Source organism: Megalops cyprinoides, chromosome 4, assembly GCF_013368585.1.
Source record: "Megalops cyprinoides isolate fMegCyp1 chromosome 4, fMegCyp1.pri, whole genome shotgun sequence".
NCBI lineage: Eukaryota > Metazoa > Chordata > Actinopteri > Elopiformes > Megalopidae > Megalops > Megalops cyprinoides.
In genome coordinates this window covers 26,779,442-26,807,223 of record NC_050586.1, presented here as the reverse complement: position 1 = coordinate 26,807,223, position 27,782 = coordinate 26,779,442, and the positions used below count along the sequence as shown (strand labels likewise).

General features: G+C 45.5%; 1 protein-coding gene across 1 annotated transcript in view; it reads right to left on the bottom strand.

Annotated features, from left to right (window-relative positions):
• Positions 1 to 27,782, bottom strand: part of fbxl17 (F-box and leucine-rich repeat protein 17) — a 253,387-nt gene that overhangs the window by 65,065 nt on the left and 160,540 nt on the right. Inside the window, exon 8 of the mRNA XM_036527484.1 lies at positions 10,367 to 10,443. Coding sequence (XP_036383377.1) covers positions 10,367 to 10,443 — 77 coding nt within the window. The remainder of the gene's footprint in view (positions 1 to 10,366; positions 10,444 to 27,782) is intronic.

The following is a 27,782-nucleotide window of genomic DNA, read 5'->3' as shown; positions in this document are numbered from 1 at the left end:
TTTCACTCAGTGGTGTGTGCAGAGACGCAGTGCCTGATGTCCCTCTCCTGTAGTTTGGAGCTGTATTTAAGCTGAGCGGGGCCACAGCAGGATTGCGTTTCGGGCGGACACCTCGTCGGGGGGTGAGAGAGGGCCGCATTGTTCTGGAGAGGAGACAGACCTACGTGCTTCCGAAGATTTATGGAGCAAGAAAATTCAGGTTGGGCCCTGAACCCCTTTAGCAGAACACTGAGCAAGACCTCTGCCAAAAGCCGTCTACCCCTCAGGACCGGTGGGACGGGATTCATCCATCACCAACTCCACCAAATACATTTCACTCAAAGTGTACCATTAAAGGTAATTAGCACAACGTGCCATTCAAATCAACCGGCAAAATGCACAGCTCAAACTAGCCGGCAAAATGTGCCACTCAAGCTAACCAGTAAAATGTATTATTCAAATCAACCAGCAAAATGTATTATTCAAATCAACCCACAAAATGTGCTATTCAAATCAACCGGCAAAATGTATCATTCAAATCAACCAGCAAATCTGCCATTCAAATCAACCAGCAAAATGTGGCAGCAAAGTAATTCAGTATTCCCGCTCCCATGAAGCTGCATTCCAGACCTTACTGAGGTTTCTCCCCAGAGATATTAATGTTGCTGGAGCGGGGAGGTAAAATCTAAAGGATGATACCCAGCTGAATGCAAATTCACTATTCAAAAAGGACCGGTGCACTGTAGGTTGCCAGTTCGACCCCTGGCTGCGGACCTGCTGCTTTGGCCTGGAGCGAGACGCTTAACGCGAACCGCTGCAGTGTAAACGGATAAAACGCACAACATCGGTCTGGATGACAGCGCCCGCTAAGCTATTAAAACAGCGTAAATACTGATATGCAGGAGGGGAAGAATGGCTCTCGGCTCGTCTCACTGTTATTCGCTCCTTATCTGCAGTCATCGGCACGTGGATTCAGCCGACACTAATTGCCCACTCGCCCTCCCCCTGACAGCGCCGGCGACTCATGTTTATCTGAATCAGCGAACGCGCGACAGCGCCGCGATCCTGAACTGGCACTCGCCGAGCCGGAACCCGGCTGCTGGGGCTACAGTATTTACTCACATCTGATAGCAAACACGAGCAAACGTTTACAGCTCGCCGCAGCTGCGCGCAGCCGACAGCGGAAGGCTTACCTTCAGTAGCGTGTGGAGAAACAGCCTCGAACACGTTTCATCCGTGTGTGATTACGCTGACGCAGAGCAGCGTGACCTCTGACCTGTGCCCCCGGCACATGGGTGAGAGATACTGAATGAGCTGGGCTCCTCTCTGCTTCCTCTATCCCTGTATCATCATCATAATTACAATTATTATTAGTAGTAGTAGTAGTAGTAGTAGTATTATGTGCTGAGTGAAATCCTTTGATAGAAGTATCCACTTAAAGCAGGGGTCAAAATTCAGACAGACCGCTGTCCTTTTGGAATTATTAGAATGAGATGCAGGTGAGAGATGAGGCCTTAAACAGGGAGCAGTGAGACAGAGGGCAGGTGAGTCAAAGCCTCGATCATTAAAGTCAACGTGAGAACGCAGCGCGTCGAATCAGAACGAAGCGGCGTACCCGCGCGCATGCGTGCGCTACCGTGCGTTGGGCATTTTTCCCGCTCGACGGGGGATAAAACGCCACGCGTGAATTATGCATGCCGCTCTTCCGCCGTGGCGCGCGGTTATCTGCGCTCGTAAAAGCCGCTGCTGCTCTCCCCGGCTCATTCCCCCGCGCAGCGCCGCGGCCCAGACGCTCCCCCGGCGGAGCGGCGAAATGCATTCTGAGACAATTTAAAAGCCAGCGGCCGCAGCCCCCCGCGCAAGAGCGGAGCTTCGCAAGTGAAGCACAATCTATCACAGTCTGCCGCATTTAGAGTGACCTCCTCACAGATGGAGAGAGAGAGAGAGAGAGAGAGAGAGAGAGAGACAAATGGAGGGAGGGAAAGAGTTTCAATCCTCGAACCCCTGAGAGAAAAGGAACGCAAAGAGGGAGAGATGGAGGAGGAGGAGAGGGAGTGAGTGTGGGAGGGAGAGAGATGGGGGGGTGCGAGAAAGAGTGGGGTTGAAGAAGAAGAGTGGATAAGAGAGCAGGGGAAGGAAGGCTGAAAAGAGAGAGCGAGGGGGGGGGGGGGGGGGACTGCACAGGCGGTGGAGACACACTGACTCAGCTTAGAGAAGGGCCTTGCATTCAGAAACACAGCACTTCACTGCTCTTATCAGGCAGAACAAAACAGAGACATTAGACGCCCCCATCTGAAAACCCCGCTTCCCTTTTAAACCAGGACAGAGAGAGAAAGACACAGAGTTTGTCCTCTTCAGTCCAGTTCTCACAAAACAGGATGTTTCATCAGCCCAAAGCCTGTATGAGTGGCAACAGAGCAGTGAACACAATAACCATGATCGTCATTTTTAAAAAGGACCGGTGTTCAGTTTCCTCAAGCAAATTACCTATAATTTTAGGTTTACAATAACAGGTGGGGGGCGGACAGAAGAGCCTGCAGAGGGCATTAATTCCACGATAGGTTAGTGTTATAGGTAAGGAGACTGATTTCTGATTCGTGCTACAGGTGAGCACAATGCTGGTCCCAAAAAGCTCTTTGTCCTCTCCGTAAAAGCGAGCTGAAGACCACCGCTGGAGCGAGATCGCGTCGCTGGGTTCTCATGGCTTTGAAAGCCTTGCAGATGCGCAGATGTAATGCAAAGCAAAGGCTGCACAGCAGACACAATGAGAGAAATAACAAGTCCACAGAGAAGGTCAGCTCAGGGCATTGACCAGAGGGGTTTACCCAGCCCTGACGCTGTGTGGCTAACAAACTCACAGCGGGGGGGGAACACGGTGTTATTAAAAGGCAGGTGGGAGGATTTCAGCGCCACTGCTGCATGTGAGTGCTTACAAAGTTTTAATGTGCGCACCCACTGTTTTACTGCAGGTAGTGCATTTAAAGTTTGTGCGTAAGGACTGTTTTGTGCTGTTGTAACCTACCCGGGAGCTGCAGATGAGTAAGCAGCTCGTGAGCCATCTATGGGTGGGACGCACTGTATGAGTCGGCGCTCACAATGATAACCTGCAACGGGTCAAATGAGCCGGTAAGCGGAGGCTCAGCTGCGGGCCAGCCAGGCCAGCATTCAACACACAGGCCCCTCCACGCCACAATGGCAGGATAATCCTTTTCATAAAAATCCTGCTAATCGTCTCTCGCAGGAGACGGTGGGAAGGAGGGAGACAGCAAGGGAGAGAGAGAGAGACAGAGAGAGAGAGAGAGGGACAGAGAGACAGAAAGAGAGAGAGAGGCCCCTTTCTCCTGGCAAGCTTATTACAGTGACGTGGACATACTGTTTGCTTCATAAGGTCTGTTATCTGCAGCTCTGAGGAGCTCTGGTTTCTGGGGTAAATAATAGACGCGTCTCTAATTTCTTCCTCCTCCCCCTCGCTCCCCCTTTTCTCTCGGCCCGCATTGTGCTGCCGCTCACGTACGGCGCAGGACGGCACGGGCCGGCGCGTCGCCCCGATTCGTCCGCGCCGCGGTGACAGGCTAAAGTATGGGGCTGAGGATATTCGCGGTAATGCGTCTCGGCCTCGACGGGGCTGACAGGTTTCTCTCTCAGAGCCTTCCTGGCGGGGCGTTCACCGCTGTCTGCGCCCCCCAGCCCCTCTCCGGCTGCAATTTCCCACGAGCACCGGCGGCCACCTCCTGCTCATGTCCCCCCCGCTCCCGTCACTGTGCCATTTTCAGAGCGCCGCACGCTGTGCGACTTCAAAATCACTCCGGTCCCATGTACCGAACCGCACAAACCCCAGATCATGCCAGCTGACAAAGCACTTGACAATGCCGGGGTTAAACAAATCACGATGACACATAAACACTTCAGTCAAACAGTAGAGGAATCAAATATAGAACGTTATGATTAATTAACGGGGGTGTTTTTGTATGAGTGAGGAATTTAATCAAAATTTTCCCAAGCTCGTGATGATGTGTAAAGAAAAAAAATAAGTGAAAATACCTGCTTAAATTTCTACTCAGTTCAGAACAAAGCACCAAAGCAATTAGGGGCAAAGCTTTGTTTTCCTTTAACAAACCTGTACACAGAAAACACCCAAAGACTGAGAGAAACACACACATAAACACAAACACATGCATGCACACAGACATCCACACACAGACACACACACACACACACACACTCACATACACACACACACACACACACACACACACATACACACACGCCGCAGTAGTGGTACTCCCCAGAGGTTTGCATGGTGGTGTGAGAGCTACATGCCCCCGGAGCTCAGAGACGAGGTTTTAAAACGTTCTGATGCATTATTTATTACGTATTATTTATTCGACCGTGAGCAGCTGAAACATGTACTACACCCCCCCCCACCACCCCACCGAACCTCCGCACACCCCATCCACCCTCCCTGTAACACCCTCAGAGGTGAGATCCCCTGACATGCCACACGTACGCCATTCTCTCGCTCTGGGTTTTCTAGGTCCTGCTCTGTCCTGCTCAAAATTTAGGAACAGGGGATCGGGGGCTGGGGGCCAGGGGGCAGGGCCTTAAACTCCACAGTGGCGGTATATTTACATGCTGCTGCATACACATTGGCTTGAAGTGCTTTCAGTTCTTACTGGAAATCAACTCCACAGGTTGCTGTCTCTTTCAACATTTGGCAATTCGCACATCAGTACAACAGTATGCATGTGAAAACCACACCTCTAGCCCGAGCTTAAATCTGCCTAGCCCGCCCAAAAAAACAAAAACTAAACACTGAACTGCTTCTCCTTCACATCTTAGAAGAAACTCAGCCTTACTGAACCCTTCAGTTTCTGCTGGCATATCATCAGAGAAGGGAACCAGAGAACGCTCAATAGATTAGATTGAGAAAGAGGGCTCTATCGATTTCTCATCAATGTCAGATTCACAGATATGTTTTGGAGAGAGGAAGGGAGGTGGAAATGATCTGTTAGTACCATTTAATCCTTTGTTTTAAAGTTTTTTTAAATGGCTTTGGCTCATGAAAGAATACATATTTTGATTTAAAAAAGCTAAATATTCCAGTAAAAAGGAACTCTGCTGTCTTGTAAAGTGCTCTATGTTTTAACTCCATATGAACCAGATGATCGTGACAAGCCCTGCACATCTCGGGTACATCAGTGGAATGCCTGATCTGATTGATATTTGATCTGAATCTGATTTGAACACTGTCCCCTTTTCCACACAGAAACAGGTAACCCCAGCACTCTTTTTCACACTGTGCTCAGATTAAATACAGCCCCCATATAACGCTCTCACCACGCTGCTGTCATGCTGATGGCATTACTAGGAGAATGTTATGTGTTAGCATTACCTCGTGTATCCATTACCCAACTGTGATGGGTGAGGAGATCTAACGCATATGACACACCATCTGCTTATTAAAGTGCCTGAAACATGTATATTTACATTTTCACATTTAGCAGCCACTCTTATCCAGAGCGACTCACAAAAATAAGAGAATAAGGTGCATCTAATAAAGGTGCGTTCGGTACATTCAGGACGCAGCTAAACACATTCAAACATGCGTCAGCCCCAAACACGGTGCTGTGGTAACCGCTACGTGAATGCTATGGTTTGACTGAACTATTCCGTGGTTTTTTATTTCCTGGTAATCCATGTGCTTACAGAGGAGAACTCACCAGATAATTCCACAAAAGAGCCAATTCCAACAGCTCTCTTTCCAAAGAGCCCTCTCACAGCCTGTCAAAAACGTTCAGATCAAGTGTGAGAAAGAGGAAAAAACCTGTGTAGGTTCACAATGCATTCATAAAGAACACACAGTTTAACTCGGGTGGAATTATTACTTGATAGAGCATTCATAAACAAAAGCAGTTATGGTGTCTGTAGTGTGTATGGTTTAAGCAGTTCTTATGAAGTTACAGTTAACATAACACTGTAGAAGAAGATGAACTTATTACACTCAGTGTGTGGGGGGTAACAGTGAATATTCAGAGACTGAATTCAGATGGCAAAGAGGACATGACAGAGGAAAGGAGAAAGGGATTGAGGGAGGAAAAGAGATGAAGGGAGGGAAGAAGAGAGAAAGAGAATGAGGGAGACAGAGACAGAGAGATGGAATTAGTGAGGGACAGAGATGCAGAGAGTGAAGGAGAGAGGGAATGAGGGAGGGAGACAGAGGGAGTGAGTAAGGGAGAGAGATGGAGAGTGAAGGAAAAAGAAAGGGAATAAGGGAGGGAGAGAGATTGAGAGGGAGTGAGTGTTTCTGACTCAGCATAATGTACCACATTTCACACAGTTCTTCAGGGATTAGTGAAAGGCTCATTAGACGTGTCACACCTACTGCATGATTTACTCCATCCTCAGCACAACAGAGGCAGGAAAAGAAGAATTTGCCCACAATGACCAAATGTGCCTGACCACACCCACAATGCCTGAATGTGTAAAACTGTAAGAAAAATGTTTATGCTACAAGTACACAAGTGCTGCTCTGATCACCAAACAGTTTTTAGACATTGGACTGTGGCACAGGGTAATTATATCTTTGTGAGGGTGCTTACACTCTGCAAGTCTTCCCATCGACTTCAAGGGCTGCATTCAGCTATTGGCAGCAAACAAATCAGTGCTCTCCCCTGGCCTTTGATTTGCAGCATATAGCACAGGCCACTCTGCAAGAAGAACCAGCCATGAAAATTGGCAAAATCAAGGCAATGTGTCAGTTGAAGTTAATCTGCACATTGACCACTCCTGTATCCTCAGCAACTACAAGAAACATAAAAGAAAATGAGATCTGGAGCGGGAATCTCAATCTCCTAAAAGCACGGTAGGCTAAACAAACTGGCTCTAACTGGACTGAACCAACCCACTGCACTATCTTGATCCAAAACTTCAACTTCACATTGTAATTGCTTTTTTATCTGGAATTTCAATGGAAATGCAATTTTTTGAATATTGAGATTATATTTGCGCAGTACTTTCATATATGCTAATACCATTTTCATTTGGGATCACTTCTTTATGATGCAAGGGTGCTACGCTAAATGCAGCTGCCTGATCAACGATTTAACTGATTGATCAGTCTGCTGCATAGTGTCAGTGACTGTGGCCTAGAAGCAAAAAGAAGGTCAGAGAACGAGAGAGAAAAAGAGAGAAAGAGAGACTGGGAGACACAGAGAGAAAGAAATGTAATGAACACAGATAGGTATTAAATAGCATATGCAACAATCTCAAGGTGCCCAAACCAACCAGTGGCAGTAAAAATGCCTCCTCACTGCTGTATACATCTGGACATTAGACCTTCCCTTTCTCCTGTGTGTGTGTGCAAACGTGTGTGTATCTGTGTGGTAGTATGTGTCAGTGTGTGTGTGTGTGTGTGCGCATGCATGTGTGTATGCATGTGTACAGGGGCATGGGTGCTTAAGTATGTGAGTTAGTGTGCAGCATGTGTGTATGCATGTCTGTTAGCATGCGTGTGGTGTGTGTGAGTGTGAGTACATGTGTGTTAGCGTGTGTGTGGTGTGTGTGTGTGAGTGTGAGTACAAGTGTGTTAGCATGTGTGTGGTGTGTGTGTGTGTGTGTGTGTGTGTGTGTGTGTGTGTGTGTGAGTGTGAGTATATGCGTGTTAGTGTGCACGCGGTGTGTGCATACGTGTGTATTAACATGCATGCAGCGTGTGCATAAGTGTGTGCATACGTGTGTATTACCGTGCGTGCGGCGTGTGCATAAGTGTGTGCATACGTGTGTATTAGCGTGCGTGCGGCGTGTGCATAAGTGTGTGCATACGTGTGTATTAGCGTGCGTGCGGCGTGTGCATAAGTGTGTGCATACGTGTGTGTTAGCGTGCGTGCGGCCTGGCCTCTCCATGCGCCCTGCTGTGTAGGAGGGCTGGAGCTGCAGCCTGACTCCTGGAGTGGCTGGAGGAAGTATGCGTCATCGATGCTAATCCTGCTCCCCTTGGAGCGTTTCAGATGCTGTCACTGCAATTACTGACCAGGTGACGAGAAGACGGGCTTTAATGAGGGGGGGGGGGGGGGGGGGGGGGCTTACTTTAATTATTTCTGTATGATTTTCTTTTTCATTCTGCTTCTCCCTATCGGAGCCGGGACGGCCGGTCATACATCACAGATGAAAGGAAACGTATGTTACCATAGCTCTGCTGATCTCAAAGCTCATAATTAAAAGCAAACATTCAGGAAGAACGAGAGAGAGAAAGAAAGAAAGACAGAAAGAAAGAAAACAGTGGGACAGAGCAGACATCTCAAATGCACTTCAAAAAGCCATTAATAAAAATAATTAACATGCGAGATGAGGGCAAAAATGCACTTTGGGCAGATGCAAAATCTCATTTCTATTATTCAATTTATCAAAAGCCGCTCAGGAAATCCACCAATCATTTTATTAGCGAAAATAGCACAAAGGGAACAGGCGTGTTTACGCTGTCATTAGGAGCCTCCGAGCTCAGCGGCACACCAGACCGCCGCATTAGCTACAAAAGGCTTTAGGTCACGACTAAGACAAAGGATCAGGTATCGCAAATGAATCATGTTCAAACGCTCGACTGGCAAACAGACATTAAAGGCGCATTTCTCAGCCTCTCCATCCCACGTATTTACCGGGGTGACTTTCGGCCCTTTCATCACAAACGCAGCACGCAAACCGCAGTTTACTGTCCACTTTGGATCAGGAACCTGAAAGTATTTCATACACACCGCTGTCTGCACTTCATTAGCTGCCTAAGCAGAGCTGGAGAAGCTAGGCTTGTGCTGAGTTCACTTCGAACCAGTCTTTTTTTTTTTGGGAAATGGTCCAACTCTTCTCAAGCTCCTTAAACCATGAACATTACCCAAACCAAATGGCACTCATAGTTTAATACAGGCTCAGAGACAGAGCCCACAGCGGGGTCCAGCTGTCTCAGGTATATACACCTGTACAGGCTCAGAGACAGAGCCCACAGCGGGGTCCAGCTGTCTCAGGTATATACACCTGTACAGGCTCAGAGACAGAGCCCACAGCGGGGTCCAGCTGTCTCAGGTATATACACCTGTACAGGCTCAGAGACAGAGCCCACAGCAGGGTCCAGCTGTCTCAGGTATATACACCTGTACAGGCTCAGAGACAGAGGCCACAGCGGGGTCCAGCTGTCCAGGCTGGTTGAAGACTAAATCTCTCATGTAAAACCATCCTGACAGCACAGGCCAAACGGTCAATATTTTCCCAGAGTCCCCTGGGCAGATTTATAGACATTATTACAGAGTGGAGACTGCCGAGGCTGGAAGTGACACTGCTATATATAAAAGAGTCTCACACTTTGAACTTGTCATTCAACGGGGTCACCGCTACCGGCCAAGCGGAGGTTTGTCTGATCTGAGGGACTAAATATAGCTCAGAGCTGCTAGGAACCCACAAACACACACACACACACACACACACACACACACACATACACACACACATCATGCAAACACTCAGTATTACTCAAACTCACATTTGCACACAAAGACACTGTCAAGGTTAATGAATTGTCTTTAGATAAAGAGATTTGTGTCCAAAGTAAATCATAAATCTATTTGCGTTTTTCCCCTCTGAATGTGTTAATTCAAAACAGATTTACTCTATTACACTTCAGTGTGAGAATGACCTGACTGTTTATTGAGTTACTCATTACTCTTCTACTACTGAAAAATATATTACATGACTTGTATTTTGTGTGTGTGTGTGTGTGTCTATTAATCTGGTTCTCAACAGTCTTCAAAATTTAGATTCTCAGAAGAAAACCAAATCAGCCGTATGTCTCCATAAAACATAAGGACATTACAACACCCACACCTCAAAATTGCCTTTTCCTCCATTTCAGATCCAATTCCCTCCTCCAAGTACTGTAATAAAAACCCAAACACCAATCTGTCCTCTCGGTGTGGAAACACACAGCTCCATCGTGCCCTGATGCTAACTGCTGCACACACACGCAGCACTTGGCTCCGTCTCTGGGCCTGGCCCCGCAGTAATTACATACATCATGCTTCCTGATGCGCGACGCGTGAATACAACGCTTCGCCCTCTACACAGTCTTTCCCCCGTTAATGGCTCAGACCCAAATCAACATTACCATCCCCGTGGTTTCAACAGTCAGTCATGGCAGGCCTAAGGGCTTGGAGATGCAAGGTGATGATGTCACTTACGGGAGACAAATAAGCCAGCCGTGCCACGTGCTTGGTAAGGTTACATAAAAAAAAGAACAAACACAAAGTATAGCAGTCCAAGAGATCGCCTTTACGTGAAAAGCAGCCAATCTCACCTGAGGGCAGGTGAGGGCAGGTTCTAAGCGCAGGTGAGAAGGTGCTCTCCTTACCGTAATCTGTGATTTTGCAGGAGACCAGGTAGAGCTCCTTCAGACTGCGGCCCTCCTTGGCTATGATTTCCACACACCTGCGGGAGGGAAGCAGAGAGAAAGAGAGGGATGAAGGAAGAGGAAGGCTTATATCAAGGTCAGGTCTTCAAAAGTGTGCTCTACCGCTGGCCTGGGCTGCTGCGGCCCCTGGCTAACACCCAAGAGCACAGCAGGAGACACATGTTAAACCATGGTTCTGAATCACTGGTGATTAAAAAGATATATCATCATTATTACTACTATTATTTAATTTGTACCATACAGTAAATGGAATGTAACGTAAATCACCTGTTGATCCAGGTGTTTTGGTATAACGCGTGTTGAAAGGTTTTCTTTGAAAACCCATACTAACCTAGCCCTCTAGGACTGCATCCACAACTGCATCATGCGGCATTTTGAGGATTCCACCTCTGCAACCAACTTTTTGTTACCACATATTTTAATTTGACCTCTGCAGATTAAAAGGAAGGCACGTCTGCATGAAACGGGCCGTAATGGGATTGGCAACATTAACATTTCAAAGACATCTGTGGAGCGTCTACATTCACGCAAGACTCTTTACAGACTGGAGAGGAATCTGGCCATACATTAGAAAACTGTGGGCAGGGCTTAGTGGAGCCCTACACAGAAAATGATCCACTTTAAACGGCATTAATGAATTCGACGTCACCAAGGAAAAAAACGCACCATCACCAGATTAATCTGTTTAACCCATTAACTTCTAAAATGCGAGTAAATATTCCATAAAAAAACTTCTGTATCTGCTTAATGGAGATGAATGTGGTGTCCTGAGGCAGTTTAATTAGTTGACATAAATGCTGATCAGATGATATGTTTCCACATGAGACTGGAGAAATGTGCCACCCCAGATACCGGCTCTCTGAAAGGGTACAGACTCAGATGGCAGCAGCTTGAGAAATGGCATTCTCTCCCACGATCCGCCAGGCCACTAAAGCTACAACATGAAACCTGGAAAAAACTGCACCCTGGGGACCAGCTCCAGTTCTTTTGCCAGTGCCTTGGTTAAGGGTACTGACAGGAGTATTAATCCCAAACACGTATGTCTTTGATGGTGGGAGGAAACCTGAACGCCTGGTGGAAATCCACACAAACACGGGGGAACATGCAAACTCCACACAGAAAGGACCTGGGACAGCCAGGATTCAAACCCAGGACATTCTTGCTGTGAGGCAACAGTGCTAACCACTGAGCCACCGTGACCCAGGGACAATTTCCTGTTTAATGTTGACTTTGTGGGAGCCAAAATAATCAGATCAGAATCTCTGGACCATGTTACAGCTCTTACAATGCATGCATACAGTAAACCTCTGAGGACGAGTATGTGTATGTGTATGTGTATGTGTATGTATGTGTCTACAGGCTGGTTTTCTAGTTTGGTAGTTTGATGTCAGAAGTGAAATGACCTTTTCACAAATAAGACAAGAAAAGGAGACTTTTCATTTTTAGAAAACTGCACCCAACTCATCTGGCTGAGTATGGCGTGAGAATGCAATATGCTTTAGTCCAGCACTGCTGACACTTACATTTCAACCCTTAAATTGGCCAGTCCACACTCCGGCCACTGAAACGTACTTTCTAAATTTCACCACTTTTCATCCCAATATTACATCTTAAATGGAGGAATAAAACCTCTTCTGAAACTGAGTCACCTTTTATCAGCTTTTCCTTTTCTCCCTGTCTCCACTGAAAAGCCACTGTTTACCCAGACAGGACAGAATTGCTGGCACAATGTCCACAATCTAAGCTAACGTCCGGAGATGAACACAAGACTAATTTCCCACTCTGCCTTTCACAGCGCGTCTCCTTCGGCCGAATCGGCTCATTTAGAGGAGGACTTCAGGTGGAGGTGACACTTCAAATAAGGGCTGCGGAACACATGCTCCTGGACGGCCAGAGAGGCTGCCGTTTGACACCAGATTTAAATCACCAACTGAGGGGACAGTCACCACACCTGCTTCTCCAGGTGCACATCAGATGATGAATCTATTCATCCGATCAGTGACTGAAGTTTATCCATTAACTAAAACCAGCAGGCCTGCAGCAATCTAAAACCAGGGTTTCTCCATCCCATGCTCCACACCCACTGTGTTTGGTATGGCAGTCTTACACAGCGGAATGAGAATGTAAATTCTAATCAGATATTCAGCTCCTGCATGAGGTTCCAGTGCTGTGGCTGTACATTTCTATGCTGGATGTGGATGATCGAGTGTTTCCATGCCCCTTAGCTGACTCTTATACAGAGGTCAGCAAATCAGTGCCTTTCACCCTGAAGAATGGAAGAGGCAGAACTTTCAAAGTTTAGCGCACACAACCGAATATCTGGTCATAATATCGAATATCTGCACAGTTATGGAGGTTCCTTAAACTGGTCAGATTGGAAAGCTGAAGGAGTTGGAAGGAGTTGAGCGGAGGGAGCTGAACTTGTAGAATGGTCTTCTCCCTCCTGAAGGCAGGAGGTCCTAGTGACAAATAAGACTAAGCGATGAGCGTGTACCTACCAGAGAGCCGCCCCTCCGTCCCACCTTCGAGAGCTTGTTACAGTGCGGCCCGCGCGCGCAGGTTAGGGCAAAGATAATTAGGATTGGCATGAATAGCGGGGGCCGGCTCTTCTACGGCCGGCCCGGATCAGACCAGAGGATCTGAGGGGAAGGGTATCACACGATCGGCATTAAAGGCTCTCTGGTGATTGAAATGCAGCGAGCACCTGCTCCCTGGTGCCTCCCAGTTCAGCTGACATGAATTAGTCATCTATTCCATTTCAATAATGTATATGCGCCATGACAAAAGGAGGAGAGGGACGGACAGGGAATACTAAAACACACGGCGAAGGCATTCTTAAAGCACTCACGCAATCTGCATGTTTCCTCTGGTGGGGAGGGGGGGCTTGAAGGATTTTTAGACAGCCACCCTCCCAACCATGCGCAAGCACGTGCAAACAAGTGTATGTGTGTGTGTGTGTGTGTGTGTGTGGGTTGAATCTGCATATTCATGTGAAAGTGCATGCTGAGCTACGTCTCCAGTGAGTCTTCAGGGTTGAGTGATACGCACATACAAATACGCTCTTTTGCAGAACTTGGGTGAGGATGATGATGGTGATGATGATGACAAAGGAAATCGACAAATGAAGGAATACAGAGGAGCGCAGGTTTAGGAGACCAGAGCAAAATGCTAGGCCTTTCAATACACTCCATTTTGAAAATCTTTTTACTGGTGAGGGAAGGTCAAGTTGATTTCTCATCATGCAGGCAACAGAGACTTTAGTTTATTTTTCCTAACAGTCGATCATTTCACTGATCAGATTAATCTGCCTCCAATGTCCTCTGGTGTGGTTATTTTTAGATACACATCATCTACATGAACATGAATGTTGTGATGATAATGTGATGGCGACACTGATTCTGCCCATTTAGAAACAGTGAATAGCGCGCTGCCGACTCCACTCAGCGGGGCACGGCAATAAAGCCTCGTTTCAGGGAGAAAAACACAGGAATACATCTGCCGTAATGCATTATAATAACCCACAATTCTTCAGGATTTCAAGGTCAGTCATTCAGTGCCACCCAGATGCCGCTCTACCTAGCAATCGCTCCCACACAAAGCTGCTGCTGAAAGGCCCCGCACACACAACCCCCTTTGTTTGTTGTTCACGGTAATATCGCTGTTGTCATTTTTCTGTCTCCCTCTGTAGCTAATGGTAGCCGCTGACAAATTCATGGAAGTTCTTTGCGTCGGGCAGTTATGACTCCAGGCCTCAAAACCCAAAGAGGGGACATTAAGGTAGTTTCCATGACGACAGAGGTACTCCGCAGCTGAGCGATTACAGTGAGAGGCAGAAGGGGGGCAGCTAGCCCTTCAGAGAGACACGACAAAACAACACAATGCTACACAACAGTAAATCATCGCAAGCACACACAGTACAACACTACAATTCAATATCAAGAAATAATCACAGCCAGCCACACACACACGCACGCACGCACTCACTCACTCACTCACTCACGCACGCACGCACACACACACACACACACACACATACACACAACAACAACAGCAACAAGACAACACAACTCTACACATCAAATGAACACAATGCTTCACGACAACAAATCAAACAAACACACTCACAGCAATACAACACAACACTACATGATCAATCAACACAACAACAAAAAACAACAACGTATCAACACAAACAACCACAATCACAAAATGCAATGCACTATGCAACACAACAGCAAGAAATAATCACAACCCCTCCCTCCACACACACATTAACACACAGAGCAACACAACTCCACACAATGACAATTAGCCTACAACAACATACAGTGCCACACAGCCTGTCACACTGATACAACATTAACACAACACAGCACACAGCAGAAAAAATACCACAACTACAGAAAAGTGACCCAAGGGAACTCAAGGGAAACTGTAAGGGAACAGCCTACACCCCAAAACTGCTGAGCAACAATGTTTGTTCATCTTTTAACTGTAACCACTAAAATTCACAAAAAGCACAACAACACAACTGTAGCAGAAACAAGAAAGACAAAGTAAGTCAACACAATACAACACAAGCCCCTGCAACACAAATGGATATTTTGGCCTTCGTGTGTTTGATGCAGAACCAATTTCTCTCGCCGTGCACTCAATTAGAAATAATGAATCACAAAAGATCAGAAGACAATAGCACATCCAAATGTGCAATCATTTCAGAAATTTAAGATACGCCGCAAAATTAATTGGACCCTGCTTATCCATTACCAAACAGTCATTAAAAAGTAAAGCACGATAATTAACAGGAAAACAGGTACTGCCACACTTCAGATTAAAAGGTCTTTTAAAAGGCAAACAGAAGCGCTTTTCTGGGGTTTGGATTAATCATACATTAAGAGAAAATAACTCTTAATTACACCTACATATATGTTTTTTTTTCAGATTTTTGGAAACTGAAGAGAGGTGATACTTTTTGTTTTATCTACAAGCTCATTTTTTTTTCTCGCCACAAGGGTCAGCATTTGTTTTAGTTGCTGTCTCTCTGTCACACAAACCCGGGGAAAAAAGCAATAATGAGCCTGGCACTCGTCAAAGCTGAGCCAAATGGACTACGCGACGCAGCGCTGGCTGTCGAGGATGCGCGCGCGGCTGCGCCGCGAGAGTCATCGATCCGGATCGGCGTCCCGTCTGCCGTCCGCCATCTCCCCTTCCCGGTCCCCGCGAGCTGAAAATCGAGGTCGCGCAGAGGGGAGCTGGAGCTGCTCGTCTGCTTAGCGCCATTTCTCAGCACACAGGAGGTTTACACAATACGCAGACTTCCATAAACCTGCTTGTCCATACCCACCTCTGGCACACGCAGGGTTAACAACCAGTAACCGTCCCCCCAAAAAAAAAAAAAAATAGTAATAAGAGTAATGCACAGTACAGGCAAGAGTAACACACACAATACTGTATGGATCTAAAAGCCCAAGTTGGCAGCAACACTAGCATCTTATTTCATCCTTTTAAAAAAAATTATCATTGAAGAAATAGGAATGCGTTTTCATGAAACACACTCAACAGAGCGGTACCAATTGGCAAGTCTATTTCTTAGATTTATGACTTAGCTAATTGGTAATACCTGGCTGCTAATTACACAGGGAGAAACGCTTCGTTAAAGCCACAAGAGAACTCTCTGTGGAGTTCACACTGCGTTTGAAAGGAAATGTGTGTTCTTAACATATAAGGCGAAACAATACTAGATAATGAGTCTTTGATTCCACTCCTAAAAGAAAACATCTACTATTTGATATAAATTCTTGCCATTAATAACTGTTAATGTGCAGTAAGATATCAAAGTGTGAATGCTTAAATAAAGACTGACAAAGTCCTCTTCTCTTTCAAAAAGCAAATTCAGCCTTTCTGGGTGCTCAGCTTCAGGTATCCACACATTTCATTTACATATTTCATGTAAAATAACTTTCAATGAACAAATTTAAACACAAATTGAGTACTTTCCCTTCAAAATCACAATTTCAGCCCCTGTATGTAGTTGTATGTTCGTGAGGAGTTAACATCACAATCTGGTGTGGGACCTTGATTTAGCTTCACTCATATGCACCTGGCTGAACCAGGTGCAAGCCCAACAGCACCGGTGAATATCTGGTGGCATGAACAGTTTACCTGTGTACATAGGGACTTTGTTGTATCCAATCTGTAAGCTAACAAATACTGATATCTGGGGATTCAAACGCACATCATCTGAGGGATGCAAACATAATTAATGTGGGTTAAAAAGCCAATAATTTGTGAGGACTGTGAGAGTGTCACTCTGATATTTTTTTTTTATTCCGAACAAGTGAGCACTTTATGAAACCTAATTACAGCCTAAATTAAACTAACTGAACCACTCTTCCTACTGCCCAGCCTGCTAGTCTTTCAGAAAACCAGGGGGAGCTCTACAGGAAAACATTGGTATCTGGGCAGATGGGAGGTGTGGAGTCCATAGTTACAGGTCCAGAGTTACTGTACAGATTTTAAAGGGCCTTTCCACTTGGACTTCACTTCACTGTGAGAAATATTTTGTGGATACAGCACACTTGTGGGATGGTACAGAGCACTTATAATACATCACATTTACATCACAGGTGATTGCCGAGCATAACTTTCAAAGCTTATAGTTACAATTACACATTATCCAAACAGCTAGATGCTCACTGATCCATTTCAGGTTAAGCACTTTTGCCAAAAGGGTCCATTAGCACTGCCTCACCTGGGAGCTGAACTGACAACCTTTAGGTTAAGAGCCCAGCCCCTTATCCCCTACGCCACACTGCTGTGTGAACAATGACACCACTGGGCTGGTGGTGACCTTCACTCTGAAGCTTATACCTATAAATAGCAAATGTAAACAGGGGTAAGATGCAAAGATAATGATGGCACCATCAGGGATTGGGGCGGCTTACAGAGAGAGATGCGAACCCACTTTGCTGACAGGTTAATCATCACTGAATGTAGCTTGGGTGCCAGTGTGCTGGAGTGGCTAAAAATGCTGATCTTATAAAACCAGGAGGTTGCAGGCTCAGGACTCTGGTTGGGCACTGCTGCTGTGTCCTTCAGGAAGATGCTTAACCTGACTGGCTTCAGTGAATATCCAGCTGCACGAACAGATAATATCTTCGAAAATGTGAGTTAGGCAAGTTGCCTTGGATAATGTCATCTGCAAATAAATCAGTGCTGGTAACAAAGGGCTTTTTTTAAAGGATCCCAGGCAATAGCGCTAAGCTGGTATACAGCCCAGCTCTCTCAGCATCCAGCACAAATGGGAAAGGGAGAGGGGGGACTCAAGGCCGCGTATACATACTGCTGAGTAATACAATGAAATAGAGAACATAATGCCGAGTCACACAATGGGGCTGAAGGACATGACCCATGTTTTTTAAAGAAGAAGATAAAGCAAAACATTTATACACACAAAAAATGGCACGGTCCTGAGAAGAAGAAAGCAACAAAAGACACACAAAATGATTGTGTGTGTGTGTGTGTGCGCACGTGCGTGTGTATGAGAGAGTGTGCGTGTGTGTACATCTATTCTAAACCCATCCTTTGTGGTGAGGATACGGAGAGGGAGACAGTGATCAGTGGGAAATGGAGCAGACCCTTTTTTGCTACTTTTGTGCATTTTGTTTTCAAGTTTCATAAAGCTGGAGCCCTCCCGCTGTGACCTCACAGAGACCCCTCAGCAACACAGATTCATAACAATAAACAAAAGCTTTATGCTTTCATAGGAAATATAACCCAGAATCAAATAACCCATGTGGATTTTTAAAAACAAATATGAGTTTCCCTCAATAAATCAATAAAAAAGTTTGAATATGGGGTACTCAACAGACGTGTACCCTTTTGTGAAATGGTAGAAGTGTAGCCAATCAAAGTTGTGCACATTCAGTTCTTCAGTCTAGAGCAGCGTTTCTCAAACCTCTCCTGGAGTACCACTTGTCCTGCATGTTTTAGATCTCTCCCTGCTCTAACACAGCTGATTCAAATGATCAGTTTGTTATTAGGCAGCTTCAGGAGTTCATAACAATCATTGATGAACATCGTTGATCATTTGAATCAGCTGTGTTGGAGCAGGGAGAGATCTAAAACATGCAGGACAAGTGGCCCTCCAGGAGAGGTTTGAGAAACGCTGGTCTAGAGCGTCCATCCAGCACAATGTAACCCTCTAACATTGATGCCTGTGGCATTACCCCAATGTTACAAGACACTACTGAGCGCTACGACAATGCTGAGTGTAAAAAAGGGGAACGCCAGACATCACACCAGTCTTGGTCAGGGTATGACCTCATATGACTTAACTGGAATGAAGGGAGGACTTGGAAACCAAACAAAGAGTCAACAATTTGGAAGACACTGATAGGCTCCATTTACATCAGGTAACACTTACTGTGGCATCTGACAAAGAAGGGAGATCAAAGCACTTCCCTTTTTGCTATTGCCAAGCTGCGTAATTTTACCAAAAGAGGAGAAAAGTTTTAGTTAGCAAAGTAAACCGCCTGACACTGATGGAGGAGAGTCCATTTTGTTTGGGTTACCTGCGACAGCTAGCTGTTTAGCCTGGTTCTGTCACTCTCACTTCCCTGTAGTCAACCAACACTTTTGGTTCAGTTCCTTTGCAACCAAAACCGAATTCTGCACATTTTCTAGACTTGTCAGACAAGCACAGATATTGTAATTAATGACCAGATATTCAGAGCAGGGTCCTTTACTGAAAATTCTGTCTGTGATTGCTGAACAAAAAAAAACCTGTTCTGATTTGCTGCCTCATTGTGAATATTCATAAAGTGGGCGTGGTTGAAGACAGAACACCCTTAGCTAGCCAGCAATGCAGGCAGCGGTGGAAGCTCCCAGACACAGACGGACGGAAAGAATGCAGGAGCTGACAGCGTCCTGTTTAATGGTCTCTGAGTGGGGAAAAAAAACTGACTAAATGACATGCATTGTCATTAGCCTTGGATGACCGATGAAGCTAGTGAATCACACAGTGTGAATCTTGGACATGCCTGCGTAGCGGAGGTGGGGTTTTCAAACAGCAGGTACATGGTCCATGTGCTCCTCTAGGCTCCATTACACCAGCTTTAGCTCTGTAATGAGGAGTAGATGCAGCACGGTCGTCGCAGCTTTAACCGTGCTCGTCCTACATGATTTCATCCCTGTCCCATTTGTAGGGAAGAGGTCCCCCGAAACCCGGGAAATTCCACAAAAAAACATGAGGTCCCACGAGCTTTCGGCATCAAACGGTTAAAACGTTAGCGGCGGGAGAGGCCCGCGAGGGTTCGAGAGTCCCTCATCTGAAACGATGATTGAATACGGTGTCAGTCAGCTGTGGGCTTCACCTCTGGGGGGAGAGGGGGGGTGGGGGAGTTCGGGAGGGTTCTGAAATGGGATTGAAACTGGGGGGGGTGCAAATGGTTGCAAGACTGAACCATTACAGCCGTTTAACACTTCTCACAGAGACGTCCTGGACAAAATCCTCAGATGTCATGGAAATCTCTTCCATTCGCACAATACTGTGAGAGAGACAGGGAAGGACCACAAATACGACACCCACACAAAACCGCAGGCACATTTAACAGACAGCCCCGGCACGGAGCATGGGACATGGTCTGTTTTATCTATTTATTTACTTATCTATTTATTTTACGAGGTAGCACTCATCAAATGTAGCTTTGCTCTGGTGCTGCAATTAAGAGCTGGAAGACTTCCCAAAACGCCCACCGACCAGTCAAATCTTTTTTTCCCCTTAGCCCTGCCGTTAATCATGTCTTTAAAAAATGGCCTCATCCACACGTATTCCAAGATCATGTCATGGGCTGTGTAAAAAATGTACCCATGAGGCCATGGGGCGAGTTGCAAATGCTAGTCCTAATTGGTCGCTGGGTGGGAAGTGAGTATAGGTTTTCCATACTCTAACATTCTTGTGTTCTTACAAACACCAGACCACAGACATTATACGACATTGTTTATTTGCCTAACAGAAGCTAGTGTTGGAAGACAAAGGCTTCACAATCCCACGATTGGTTGAGTGTCTACATACCATCTATCTGAGCCAATCAGCACTTTGCTCTGCAAAGCAAAGAAGTGCGACTGGTTCATTGTAATGCTGTGATGTCACAAGCACTATGCGGTGAAGTCACTCACAAAAAACCCACTGAAAGCTGCCCCCTTCTCCCTCTGAAAATAATCCCTATATTCCGGGTTGCTACAATGAGAGATTTAGCCTCAAATATAAGGGGCTTTGAAAAATCCAGTGTTTGTGTGTGTGTGTGTGTGTGTGTGTGTGTATGGCTGCGGGGGTCAGATAAAAAAGGAAGAAAAGGCATGTGGAAAAATGGTAGGGAGAGGGGGATTTGTATTGAGAATGAAGTGAAAAATGGTGGGAATTTAAGGTATTTAGAAAAGTTTTGCCCGTTATGTAAACAGAGAGCAACATGGACACAGACCGGTTTAATTCACCTCCTGCGCTGACGGAACAGACAGGTCGGGGGCGCGGCAGTAAATTGCGTGGCTCTGTGAGAAAGGGCGGTTACCCGGGCGACAGCGCAAGTGGCAATATATAACTCCCTGGACCTACCGCCACGGCCAGCGCTGATAAAACTCCCAGCATGCCTCCGCTGGTCTGAGACAGACAGGGGCCAGATAGCCCCAGAGACCCGCGATAAATTCACCTCTCTGAGGAACGCTGTGGCTTTTAAAGGCCTTTAATTCTGTGGCACTAAAATCGCGCTACAATGTAGTGGATATGCAGCGGCCACTAGTGGGACAACAAACCACCCTCCACACCTTTCTACAAAGGGGGTGGGGGGGGCACAAATAGTACAGTGCAGAACCCATGGCATCCTTATTTATTTATTTTTAATAAACTCTTTGTATTTGTCTTTGTCTGTATCATTTTCTTTATGTCACTGTCAGGTACAACAGCAACGGTTGTATTAATGCCCATGACAACTGGACAGGGAACATTTAATTTGAAAGCAGAGCATCAGGATTTAACAAATGTGAACTGTTCTACAATTGACCGCTCGCCCACACTCAGTTTGGGTGGATTGGAAGGTCCTTGTACTGTAATTCAAATCCAAATCAAAAGCTTAGCCTACACTGTCCATTAAATAGAATATACATGCAAATATGCCTCTAGCATGCCTTCCACAGCAGTAAGCGACTTTCTCTGGGCTCAGTAATAATACAATGACGTTTGATTACAGTCAGGAGCGTCTCCCACTTCCATTTCCACAGGGACTTCTTTCCCCAGCAGAGTGCGAGGCAGTCAGTAGCCTTGCAGATCTTGGCTTCCGTTACGTGGCTGAGGTAAGCAAACACCACGCAGCAGTCCTGGCCATCATAAGCAAACTGTCGCAGGCAAACTTTACTTTGGGAGACACGCAAGACACTGCAGTTCAGCCACAACAGCAGAGTGTGAACTGAATACCAGATGAGCAATTAATGAAAGACAATTTATATCAGCAAAATGCCCCCGTATACTTAAGAAAACAAATACACACATGTTCTTACACAAACACACAAATATGCATTCGCACAAACACACACCCACACACACACACACTCTCACACACACACGCACACACACCCACACACACACTCTCTTACACACACACACACACACACACACACACACACTCACAAACTCTCACACACACTCCCAAACACTCTCTCTCTCACACACACACACACACACACACATTTCTCCAGCATCTGTGTGCTTTCAGCAGGCATGTCTGGAGCTCCCCGCCACTCCTTGCCGGGTTAACCACACAGCATCTGTCCTTCCCCTCTCTCCGGCGCTGCTCCCGGTGTACGGCAGCCCGCACCCGGCAGCCCGCGCCCGGCAGCCCGCGCCCGGCAGCCCGCGCCCGGCAGCCCGCGCCCGGCAGCCCGCGCCCGGCAGCCCGCGCCCGGCAGCCCGCGCCCGGCAGCTCGCGCCCGGCAGCTCGCGCCCGGCAGCTCGCGCCCGGCAGCTCGCGGGACAGGGTTAGCGCCAGCGAGGCAGGCCTCCACCGATCCCAATCCACACTGCACGATGCACCGCTAATTGCTACACACTTTGATTACCACCATTTATTTTAATGAGTGAGCCATGCACAGCGAGCAGCCACCAGAACAATATCACTGCCATGTTCGTGGCAGAGGGCTAAATTGCGGAGTGTTCATTAAACTAATGGAAATGAACATGTGGAGAGACAGAGAGAGCGCGAGGGGGGAGGTGGAAGGGGGGAAGGGGGGAAGGGGGGAAGGGGGGGAAGGGGCGAGTGGAAAAACAAATTTTGTAGGATGAAGAAACAACTCATATTATGGCATGTAATTTTCCAATACTATGACAAAGTGCAGATACCTCAATTATACGCCCTGGTTTTAATTACAGAAAATATGCCTTGGATGTCTGCTTACAATAAAAATGAATATCATCCTTCTCGCCGATATGAGCCCTGTGTTTCAGGGGCGGACGGGCGCTCATTAAGTCCCCCCGTTTCAGCAGTTAGTGGAAACTGTTACCGCTGATTGATGGCGCGAGAAGTTGACAAAACAAGTTTGGCTGTCAGGCAAGGTGCAGTGCAGCATCAGGATAGGTGTGGTGTAGTATGCGGCCAGGTGTGACGGCTGTTTTGGTTGTTTAAAAAAAAACACAGCAGGGAGAAAAAGCATCATTTCTGAAGAATGGGCCTAAATGCATCATGAGCCTGGATGGAGGCTGTTCTACTCAGTGTTAAAAGATTACATCTCTCAGAGGGACCGCTTATGGTGACAAAACTTGATTAATTATGAGTTCTCTGAAGTGAGTCAGCATGGTCCTGAAAAAGAAGTATTCTGAAGGCACCAAACACCTACTTCAAGCTGCCCGGCACTTCCAACCAAAAACTGCTCCAGAGATACCTCCCTTTTACCCCATGACAATGCGTGACACCGAAGCACAAACATATGAGTAAGTTTAAGCCCAGGAATAGCGTTTGATTGGATCAATAAGCACTGCAATGACTCCATGTTTGGTGTGGCCATGCATATGCTTTTATTTGGGTCAGGAGGAGCGCTGAGGAATGGAGCAAAAATGATTTACTGAATTTATCATGTTTGAATGGGATATATAATGATGACAGTGACGTTGACGGTGATGATGAAGATGATCAACAGTAATCATTTCTTTGTCATCTCTTTGGATGGAATACATAAAGAATTGATGATGACGGTGGTGAACAGCACCTCTTCTAATAATACTGCTAACAAAGATGACGAAATGAAAATGACGCTGGCAATGATGACGATGATGATGATGCTCACTGATGATATAGAGCTGGAACTGATCAAGTAAATGAAACCTGACAAAATGGTAGGTCACACCACACCAGGCCACTCTGCCAGCCGTACAACACACATACTACACTGACGCGGAGGGGCATTCTCTAGTTACAGCTACAGAGCGCCCATCCGTTCTGATATCCTTGGGCTTCGGTTATTCTTGGAACCGTGTCTCAGCGAATCTGCGTGGGAGAGACCGATCGGGAAGCCCAACATGACAGCGGACAACATGCGGGCGACACCTCCCTCCTCACGCCGTTTGGCTACAAAAGATCGTTAAAGGCGACACGCTCTATAAAAGCCTTGGGATATACGATGTCCCCACCTCCCAGGTGCATTTCCTTTAGTATGTAATATAAGTTAGCACTGGTGACATTTTGAACTACGCAGGATCAAATTTGGGAAGAGAAAGTCTACAAACATGTGAGGAGGTGATGAAAGCAGAGACTGGCTCAAAGGCCCCAGAAGTTCCAAAGACTCACTGTGAAATCGCTGCATTGCTTGGGTCACTGGGGTCGCTGGTGACCCCCAAAAAGTGTGGGAGTGTGGTTTATTCATCAGGCCCTCAGAACCATGCTCCAGAACCTTCACAGTAAACATGTCATCTTTCACCCTTCTCCTTCATCTTATAGCCACCCCACCTCAAAGGGGGGGATCCTTTTATATCAGCAATAATAACATCATAAAATGTTACCAAATGACACTGCTGATTGATTTCACATATACTGCTTGCAAACTATGTCTTCTTATCAAGCAAGGAAGAATTCCTCAGTTTTTAGCCTATTACCTAATACGGCAGCTACATGTTCTGAGAGCATTTCAGCTCGCTAGCACAAAATCGCAGCAGATACGCAGAACATTGCTACAGTAGGTGTGCGTGACTGTGTGTGGAACTCACCAACATTGTGCATGACTTTATGGAATCCTGTCATGTTACTCAACCCACATCCCTCATGACCCACCTAGATTTCAGTACCCCGGTAACCTCAACACCCATAAACATCAAAAAAAAAAAAATTGAAGGGGCACATTTCGAACCAATACTGTGTAGCACTTGTGAGGTGACCTCAGTCTGGGTCACCATCCCACAGCTGTGCCCCGGGTCATAAAGAACAGTATAAAATGAGCGATTATCAAATTACGGGCAACTCAACTCAACACAGTTCCTGTTCCAACCTCAAACATAGCAGGGGGTCGTTAGGACAAGTATTAGTACAACTACGGGAATGAAAATGCTTCACATGGGGGGTCCAAACACAATACTGTAAGAGCTCTTCTATAGATATATATCATAAGTAATAAATATCATAATATATATACATACACGCATACATACACATGTACATAATATTATTATTTTCTTAAAAGATTTCGCTGTCTTTTAAGGAGGAAAATTAAAATAAGTTCTTTAAATTAAAATAAAAAGGAAGATTATTTGCAACATTTAATTATTATTATTATTATCATTATTAACAACAACAACAACAACAATAATACTTTTGAAAGTCCTCCTTGAAGCAATATTTCTGCAAAAATGGACCCTTAAGAAGAGATGGGAGGAAGTCCCATAATAGTGAATATTCCAGTTGTTAATCAATTTTATCCCCCTTGGGAGAATATCCCCATAATGGGTACCTTGTGGCTAAATAATAATGGGAGAGACACTTTGAAAAAGCGTTTGACTCTGGTGACATGAAGCCATTAGGTATTCAGTAAAACAGATGTCTCATGGCTTGAGTGCTTTGCAAAAGCCAATGGCCAGAATCCCAAATGAATCACAAGGCGAAACCACGTCTGATCCGCTGCCAAGAAAGAGCAATGAGATTTTATCCTGCCAGAGAGCAGGAAAGGCATAAAAACAGGGCTTATCCCACTTCAAGGTGCGGCTTCTCTCTCCCTGCCTCTCCCCTTCTCTCCCCTTCTCTCCTTCACAGAGATGGGGGTAAGAAAACAAAATCCTATTATCTCAGAAGCGAACTGAATTTCTTAAAGAACTCTAAAACAGGCTGTGTTCCAATGGCTTATCATTTACTTACCAGACTGAGATTAGTTTCAAAGAGCAGAGGGGGGGAAGAGAGGGGTAATTCTCACACCATCAGGAAAACTACTTCAATTTATTTTACAGTGTATTTAGCGTTTCAGGAAAAGGCAGCTGTGATAAAAAAAAAAGAATTAATGACATAAAATTCTTAGGGGGGATTTTAAATATCTATATACATATGGGGTGTATAAAAAATACTGATTTTATCTGCCCTTCGGTATGAAATTTTAACCAAAAGTAATGGAGAAAACAAAACTGCAAGATTGTGCTGCTGGCTTTCATAGAAGAACATAATGTTAAAAAAAAACTTGCCTTTTGCCTTAAGTTTCAATTGAGAAGGTTAGGCGAGACATTTTAAAATCAACAACATTAAAAAGAAAAGGAACCGTATACGTGTCTGAGACTTCTCACTGTTTTAACGATGGTACAGTATCGTTAACGGGTCACAGTGTGGTCGTTAGCAGGTCACAGTGCGGTCTGTGAGCAGATAACTGCAACCCTCTAACGTCTGTGTTTTTCCTCAAGATTACTCAAACAGTTTGCTTTGTCAGACGCATAACCAAAAAAAAGACCAACACATTTCCTCTCTGAAATTGACAGAGATGATATATTGCCTAATGCTACCACATGAGAGACACTTCATTGTGGTTTTTTAATGTCTCCGCTGAAGACTTGGGTATGTCAGTCGAGTGAGAAACTGTCACGGAGTCCAAGACATCAAAGTTCTTGCCTATATGTTTGTTACACACGGCTAGCTCTCACAGCTCCAAACCTTCACAGCAAAAACAGTTAATAATGATATAATGATGATAATAACAGTAATGGCAACAATTATAAAATCAATAATGACAATAATCACCATCATAATCATAATTCAAATAAGGAACGGTTGGACTTGAGTGAGAGGGACCATGAATCACTGGTGAAAACTGCCCTATAATAAGTCAGAGAAATGATGGAAATGATTATATCTTTTAAAATTCCATCTTGCATGGATTCCAGATGATTAGCCTTTTACCGGATAGCCACTAACCGTCTGCAACAGTTTAACACAAGGGTACACCAGCCCACTGGATAATCCCAGCATATTTCCTTTTATTAGCGATTTCTCTAGACCTTCTCCCACATATGTTTTATAGCTACGCAATGAACCGCTCCATATATTTACCATTCTCTTCTCTCTGGGGTGAGTTACACAGAAAGAAATGCACAGCGCACAGTAAATAACCGCGCCTCCACGAATAGCACACAAACCGCCAGGCCTTTGCATTACGGCTAAACTGTAAACCAGAATGGCAAACGACAAGAAACAAGCCAAAAGAATTTACAGACCCAGACTACAAATATTAGGACTTTTACAACACCACCACAGCAGAGATTATTGCTGTTGGGTAGACTATGTTTATAGGGGCAGACTCTTTTTTTTTTCTTTAGTTTCTTCAAAACGCTCTGCGAGAGATTAAAAGAGAAATAAACTGCAGGAGAGGAGAGGGGAGAAAGCCTGTTGGCATCAGCACAGAGTGTGGTTTGTTATTTCAGCAAATGCCCAACACTCACTTTGTTCATTTCTCCTGACAGCCAAGACAGAGAATCCTTGCAATTATTAGTATAGCAAATTATAATCATCATTAGCGGTGATAATGATCATATGACTGCTGTAAAAACATGTGCTTTTCTTTTTTATTTCTGTGATGAATATATTATAAAAGGCAAAAGTAAACAGAGCATACAGTCAAAAAACACAGATGAATATTAAACAAATTAAAAAAAAACAGACTAAAACAACAGTGTAAAACAGAGCAAACAGATGATGGTTTCAGAGCGTGTTATTTCCTCTGATCAATCGCAGGTCATTTCAGTCGCTTACCCTGCCTCGTTTCCAACCTTTTGGATGGGATACAGATATTTCAGGACAGTTAAAATGTCACTCTGTGCCATGAGAGAGAGGGTGGACGCTCGGGCTGCAGT